At 40.8% G+C, this 8114-nt stretch overlaps 1 protein-coding gene across 1 annotated transcript in view; it reads right to left on the bottom strand.

The window, feature by feature from the left end:
• LOC106876689 (protocadherin Fat 1) overlaps positions 1-8114 on the bottom strand; it is a gene marked incomplete at its 3' end in the record, with an annotated part of 182635 nt that overhangs the window by 17184 nt on the left and 157337 nt on the right. Inside the window, exons 16-24 of the mRNA XM_052972267.1 lie at positions 7639-7847; positions 7095-7239; positions 5375-6444; positions 4473-4632; positions 3618-3851; positions 2671-2819; positions 1573-1807; positions 854-1206; positions 223-366 (exon numbers count right to left, since the gene is read on the bottom strand). Coding sequence (XP_052828227.1) covers positions 223-366; positions 854-1206; positions 1573-1807; positions 2671-2819; positions 3618-3851; positions 4473-4632; positions 5375-6444; positions 7095-7239; positions 7639-7847 — 2699 coding nt within the window. The remainder of the gene's footprint in view (positions 1-222; positions 367-853; positions 1207-1572; positions 1808-2670; positions 2820-3617; positions 3852-4472; positions 4633-5374; positions 6445-7094; positions 7240-7638; positions 7848-8114) is intronic.

Here is an 8114-nt window from a genome sequence, read left to right as displayed (position 1 = left end):
CTGTATATTTATAATGATAAATAGTTTTACCGATAAAGGTTTTTTTCATACTGAACTACTTGGCAGAATAGTTAATTATTAATTCTATTATTAATTGACGATTCTCTGCCCTTATTCTTGTATATATATATATATATATATATAAGACTTTTAATTCTTTAGAGTTATGTTCCCTGCTCACACAAACAAAGCACAATTTATAAAGACAAGGACTTCTCTTACCTGAACAGCTACAGAATATGCAGGCTGGCTAAAACGTGGTGGACAATCATTAATGTCTTGTATTTCAATAGAGAGTGTTGTTGTACCGGTCAGCTGAGGATAGCCACTGTCCACAGCAAGGACTTCGAGGTTGTAGCTGGAAATCTGAAATAAAGGGAATGTGAGAGTGAGAGAGGAGACTACAATAGAGTTTTTGTTGTAGGACTGGGAGAAAGGGATGTGCATTATAGGAATTGGCTCCTGGACACCAAAAATCCTTAGTCTGGCCCAGCTCGGGACCCAGTAATAATACGTATGCGTGTATGTATGTTTGTGTGCCTGTGTTTGTTCCCCGCAACATCGCATGACAACCGATGTTGGTGTGTTTACGTCCCCATAACTTAGCAGTTCGGCAAAAGCGACCGACATAATAAATACTAGGCTTACAAAGAATAAGTCCCGGGGTCGATTTGCTTGACTAAAGGCGGTGCTCCAGCATGGCCGCAGTCAAATGACTGAAACGAGTCAAAAGAATACAAGAAGAAAATAAAAGACTAAACCACCAGGGTCAATTCATTTGACTAAAATTTCTTCAAGGTCGTACCCCAGTATGACTGAAACGATAAAAAGTGAGGGATCCCTATAGACTTACTTTCTCTCTGTCCAATGCAGACTTGATGCTTAGATACCCAAAGGTCTGCTCTATGTCAAACTGGTCAGCTATGTCACCACTGTTGATAATGTAGGTAATCATAGCGTTTGGTTCACTGTCTGCATCAGCTGCCACGATTCTCAGGCTTGTATTACCAACGGGTTCGGATTCAAGAAGCCGGATTGAATAGACGTCTTGCGAGAAGTGTGGAGGGCAATCGTTGATGTCAGTGACATTGATTGCTGCCACTGCCGTATTGCTTAACGATGGCGTTCCTCCATCTCGGGCCTCGATTGTCAAGAAATATTCTCGGGTCAGTTCATGGTCAAGAGGTTTGTTGACATATAAGACGCCTAAAAAAACAAAGAAAAAATAAAATTCATTAAATTATGTTATCTCCAGCAAAATCAACTAAATTAAACATTAGATTAACATTCTTGAATTAATTAAAGTGAGGAAGAAAGCGTACAGAAAAAAAAACCAATTATTTTTCTCATAGGCGCAAGAGTGGCTGTGTAGTAAGTAACTTGCTTACCAACTACATGGTTCTGGGTTCAGTCCCATTGTGTGGCACCTTGAGCAAGTGTCTTCTACTATAGCCTTGCGCTGACCAAAGCCTTGTGAGTGGATCTGGTAGATGGAAACTGAAAGAAGCCTGTCGTATATATGTGTGTGTGTGTGTGTGTTTGTGCGTAGTAAGCCAAGTGGAGCATACGTACCTGTGGTTTTGTCAATCTTGAACCGGTGTTGTTCGTTGCCTGCAATAATGTGATATGATATTTCTGCATTTACACCGACATCTTTGCTTGCAGCAAGCACCTGCAATACTCTACCAATGCCAATGTCTTCACGGACCTCGCCTTTGTACATGGTGTGCTCGAATTCTGGGGGGTTGTCATTCACATCGAGTAAATGGATGTTGAGGGTAGCAGTAGAAGACATACGAGGGAATCCCTGCAATAAAAGTGAGAGATGTGTTGTACAGTCTTAACACATTGGGGAGGGGATGAATTGCAGGTACTAAGTAAAGAGCAACTGAGAAAGTATTTGTAAACAAATGTCACGGGCATATGGTATAGTGGTTAAGAGCGCAGGCTACTAACCCCAAGATTCCAAGTTCGATTCCAGGCAGTGACTTGGTTAATAATAATAATAATAACATTGAAAAATACCTTAGGAATGAGAACCTAGGTTTGAAATTTCCCCAAGACACCTAATGAAGGCTGGAGAGTATATCAGCCGAAACATTGTGTTAGCAACAGACAAGATGAGGACAAATATCCGTCAAATGTAAATAATGTAAATGTCACCTTGTTGTGGTACATTGTTGTTGTTATTGTTTGTGCCTTCTCGAGCCATGCCTGGCTTGTAAGCGCCAGTTTCCCGGTTTGATTGGTGTATAGGTTCTCCACCTGGATGGGATGCCGGTCTGTCACAGGTGAGCTGTTAGATGCAGCAGAAACGAGCGAGAGAAAGTTGTGGTGAAAGCGTCAGTAGAAGTTCACCGTTACCTTCTACCGGAGTCGTGTGGAGTTTAGGTGTTTTGCTCACAAACACATACATCGCCCAGTCTGAGATTCGAACTTGTGATCCCTTGACTGCGAGTCTGCTGCTCTAACCACTTTCTGATGCATCCTTGTAATTTCACCAACAAATAGAAAATTGTTTTTAATAAGAGAATTCATCATCAACCCTCTTGTACCTGTTGTTGTTGATGATGATGAAGGTAAAGATGATATTGACAATGATAATGATGATGGTGTAGGTGAGAACGATGTTGACAATGACGATGATGACAACAGGCAAATTACACCTACCTTGTCATAAGCTATAACAGCAACGCTGTAAAAGTCTTTCACCTCTCGGTCCAGAGTCTTAGCAAGGCTGATAATTCCAGATTTCTCATCGATGTTGAGAAAATCGTCTTCAGGGTTCTTCAGACGGAACTTGATTTCTTTACTAACACCTACAGCAGAGAACGGCATGTAATGTATACACACACACACACACACACACATACATAAATATAAATAAATAAAAGACACGTGATGGTTTGAGAGAAAGGAAACAAGCAACGATTTACTGGATGCGTAATATTAGTATGCATAAATGGTGTAAACCAGATGAGTTGAGAGATGAAGAAAGTATAAGAGGAACCATTTGAAGACTGCATTAGTATAGACATGCGATGCATAGGAAGGATAAGAGATGGGGTAAGGAGGAGTTAGGATATGGAAGTGGAGGAAAAGTGTGAAAGAGTAAAACCAAAGAAGACATGGGCAGAAGAGGGGAAAAGATAATCTGAGGATGCTGAACCACACGGAAGAGATAAAGATTAACGAAAATGAAAAGAAGTATGAGATGATTGGGATGCTGGTTGTTTAGATTTGGCTGATTGGAGATAAGAACTTGGTTTAGCGAGAGTGCTTTCCGGTACTGGAGGCAGACACACATACACATTCACATGCATGTTTACACAGAAACGTGTGTACAGAGAGATAGATAGATAGATAGATAGATAGAGAGAGAGAGAGAGAGAAAGAGATAACAATTTATTGATTGAACCCAAATGATAGGAAAACTTTACCTCTGTGCAAAAACATAATCCAAAATATGCTCATACACAGAAACAGGGAGGTGGAGGAGGAGGAGATAGACAGATAGATAGATAGATACATACATACATACATAGAGAGAGAGAGTTTTGAAAACATCTGGAAGTGAATTGGTAAGAATCCGCATAGCAGAGTATTGCCGTACTTACCAGCATCTCGGTCAGTTGCTGTTAGACGCGTAATCAAAGTATTGATTTGGGCATCTTCAGGGATAGAGACATTCCTGAGAGGTATGGAAAATTGTGGGGCATTATCGTTGATGTCTTGGACACTGATTAAAACATCAGTGGTGCAAGAACGACCACCACCATCTACTGCATGGACTGTAAGATGGTATTCATCTTGTTGTTCTCGGTCAAGTGGACTCCTGATGGTCAGTACACCTGTAAAAGAAAGAGTGAGTGTGTATATGTGTGTGTATATATATATATATATATATATATATATACATATATATGTATATATATATATATATACATATATATATATGAGTTCAGCAAAAATTTAGATTCAGGTGAATATGGTACTTAAGTTTTGAAACCGACCTATTTTCCATTACATATCAGACAGATTCAGTGCTGAGATACTGAAGCAGAAATATCATTATACCAAATATTCTGTTCAATACCACAGATTTGCTTGTCAGTTGCTTGACCATAATCAATTGAGCATGTCCCTTAGTGACTGACAATACGTGCATCTCTGATCACGAACAGTTGCGGAGCATCATAGCAATGTGTTGAGAGGGATTCTTTGAGGTTTGAACAAATATAACAAAAACAAAGTTTGAAGAAAACATTAGCCAGTTTTCATACTTTCTAAGGTTAAGCAAACAGGAAATAACAGTTGCTACCCTGAGGACAAAAATCATGTTACACAGTGTTATCAAAAGCTGTGGGTGTCTTTGACAAGAACTGACTCGATTATACTCAAACATGCAACATCTAACTCTGGATCCATTCCGCAGGTGATTGTCTGTGAATGTGGGTGGAATGTTCACCTACCTGTATGGACACCCATACTAAACATATCTGAGTTCATGCCACTCAGATGGTATTGGATTCTGGAGTTTCTGGTGTTTTTCTCATCTTTGTCGTGGGCCCGGAACAATTTGAGGAATGTGGATGGGGCATCGTCCTCCTTGATAAAGATTGCTACAAACATCTGTGCGAAGATACAAATGGGGATCAGGATTAGAAAACCCAGGTTGATGGTGATGATGATGATGATGTTTGTGAAAGTAATGGCGGCGGTTGTGATATTGGTGGTGGAGGTAATGGTGATCAGTTTGATAATAGTGATGGTGGTGGTGGTGGTGGTGGTAATGATGATGGTGATGGTGTCGGTGTTGGTGGTAGTTGTAGTATGGTGTTAAATATAATGTCGTTTGTGTTGATGTTGGGTGATGAAGAAGATAGTGGAGGTAATGATGATGATGATGATCACGAGGGTGGAGATGAGAGTGATGATGATGATGATGATGATGACAATGGTAGTTGTGGCGAAGAAAGTGATGGTAGTGATGATGTTGATGCTGACAATAAAACACCTTTGATGACAATGATGGCGGTAGTGGTGGTAGTGGTGATATGAAGTGGTGGAGGTTGTGAAACGTGGTGGTCGCAGGTAGTGTTATAAGGTGGTGGTATTGTATTGTAGCAGTGGTATTGATCTGTTACAGTAGTTGATAAAAACATGATGATTATGATGATGATGATGATGATGATGATGATGATAATAGTGATGAGACAAGAACGAGAGAAAGATATACAGAAAAACAGTGAGAAAATAAGAGAAAGTGATAAAAAGAAAGTCAGAGAGAGGAAGGAGAGAGTGAAAGAAAGAGGGAGAGAGGGAGAGGAAGGAGAGAGTGAGAAACAAAGAGAGTAAGGGCCTATAGTATTACCTTTGAACATATGGGGTCATTATCGTTCGCATCGAGAATGTCAACTCTGACCTTCACATGGGAGACAAACTTGCCATCTGTGACAGTAACAATTAGGACATAACGAGGTTTTGTTTCTCGGTCAAGCATCTTATTGACAATGATGTCACCAGTGCTACTGATACGGAACTGTCCAAGCGGGTCATCAGCGGTGATGTGGAAGGTCAGGCGGCTGTTGTCTTCTATGTCACTGTCGGTAGCGTTGACAGCAAAAATCACAGTACCAGGGGCTGCGTCCTCGTTAACTGAGGCCAGGTATTTTTTCTGTTTGAAGCGGGGTGGTTCATCGTTGACGTCGGTAACCTCCACCATGATGTAGCTGCGGGAGGACAATGGCTTCTCGCCTTTGTCCTCGGCAACTATTGTTAGGTTGTACCGGTCTTGTGTCTCACGATCCAAACTGGACACAAGCGTCAGCTGACCTGTGTCCGCGTCGAGGGTGAAGTATTGTGAGACCCACACGGGGTTTTCATCAGCGAATCTGTAGATGATCTCACCATTCAGGCCATCATCCTTGTCTACAGCATGTACTTGGATGAGAACTGAACCTGGTTTTGTATCCTCGGCCACTCGAATGCTATATGGCTTTGAGTCAAACTGCGGTGCATTATCGTTGATATCAACAACATGTATCTGTACTTCAGTTTGGTCAACTAAGAGTGGAGTTGTTGTTGTCATGACCTGCACAGTAATTATATAATCCTTGGATCTTTCACGGTCCAGTGATCGAATGAGACGCACTCGACCTTCGCTGGTGATGGCGAAGGTAGGTGGATTGTTGGTTTTCTCTGTGTAACCAGAGTTCATCTTGTAGTCGATCACTTCGGGTCCCTCTGCTTCAACTACGCACACGGCATCGGAAAGATTCTCCACCTCGTTGATGTGGTAAACCTGCGGTGAACGTGACTTGGACTGGAAGCGTGGAGGGATGTCCTTATCACCCATGATAACAACTTCTACTGGAACGTTATTCTCAAGGCTCAATGCCCCTTGGTCTGTGGCAGACACAAAAAACTGGTAGACTTGGTTGGCTGGAAACACAGACAGAAAAAGAAATAGGTCAAAATCAAAGATAATTAACAAAGTTTACTTAAGGGAGTAATTAATACTAATTAAATTTGCTATGAGTTTTCATAGGTCTTCAATGAGTATTACAGTGTAACCTTAGCTTCCATTGCTAAAATCACTCATTCCTATAGATATATACACACACACACACACACACACACACACACACACACATATGCACACACTTATTATATATACATTCAGACATATGTAATACTGCCCTCTGACTGGCTCTCATGCCAGTGGCATGTAAAAAGCACCCGCTACAATCTCGGAGTGGTTGGCGTTAGGAAAGGCATCCAGCTGTAGAATCCTTGCCAGATCAGATTGGAGCCTGGTGCAACCTCCCGGCTTGCCAGTCCTCAGTCAAACCGTCCAACCCATGCTAGCATGGAAAGCGGACATTAAACAATGATGATGATGATCATATATATATATATATATGTGCGTGTGTGTGTGTGTGAGTGTGTGTGTGTGTGTGTGTGTGTGTGTGTGTGTGTATGTATGTGTATATACACATACATGAACTCACAAACACACAAATGTACACACTCACATACGTTAGTGTGTATGTGAGTATTTACCATAAACAAACAAAAAGCTGACAACTTACCTTTTTCTCGTATGCTGCCCTTGACAGTTAAAACCCCAGTTTTGTTGTCAATAGCAAACAACTGCATCACCTCATTGTCATCTTCTAGGTATAAAGAGTAGACAACCTCACCATTTTTACCTTCATCTGGGTCAAGAGCTTTTACCTGAATACAGAAATTGGGGAAAAAAAAGAACAGGAATTAGAGAATAGAAGGGTGTTGGGCAGGTGGAGATTCTTGTTGTCCAGTCATAAAGTAATGCTGTAGTGTAGTTCTGTTGTACAGTTAACATTATGTAGACATGTCATGGGTAAACTACAGTTACAGGACTTTCTGAATGGCACACCTAACAAAAAAATTACCTAGAATTTTTGTTTTAATAGTGCAGCCCACCTGGTGATGAGCCATGTCTTGTGTGGTCTACTTCTCATAAAAGTTTACCGCTGCTTGGTGCAAAGGTATGGTATAACGACATGAGAAAAGCAAAAATAAAGTCAGAAGAATATGAAATAAGAAAATTGAATGAAACAAGAAAAGGAGGTGGAGAAAAGAATAGCATTTCACCTGGACGATGCTGGTTCCGATGGAAGAATTGGCATAAACTGAAGCTTTGTAGTCACGAATGTAGAACTGAGGTAGATTATCATTTTGGTCGCTAATATGGACATAGACGGTGGTAAAGCCCATTCTACCACCACTGTCTTCAGCAGCTACAGGAATCATATATTTAGATTCTTTCTCACGGTCAAATTGGATCAAAGAAAACAATTCTCCTGTTTGATAGAGGAAAGGAAAGGGAAATGAGAATTGGTGAACATCATACGCCATGCCATACTCATCTCTCTCCACACACACACACACACACACACACACACACACACACACACATACTTAACTGCAAATAAATACATTATTGCTCCAAACAGTAAAAGGTTGTCATTATAGTACTTGGAGTTTAAAATGTCGGAGCAAAGAGCTACAATACCTTCTTGTCGGTTATTAATGGCAACAGACGCTATGAAAAAAAAACATTGAATAAA

Source organism: Octopus bimaculoides, chromosome 13 (genome assembly GCF_001194135.2).
Source record: "Octopus bimaculoides isolate UCB-OBI-ISO-001 chromosome 13, ASM119413v2, whole genome shotgun sequence".
In the NCBI taxonomy this organism is placed as follows: domain Eukaryota; kingdom Metazoa; phylum Mollusca; class Cephalopoda; order Octopoda; family Octopodidae; genus Octopus; species Octopus bimaculoides.
This window is presented reverse-complemented; position numbering and strand designations above follow the sequence as displayed.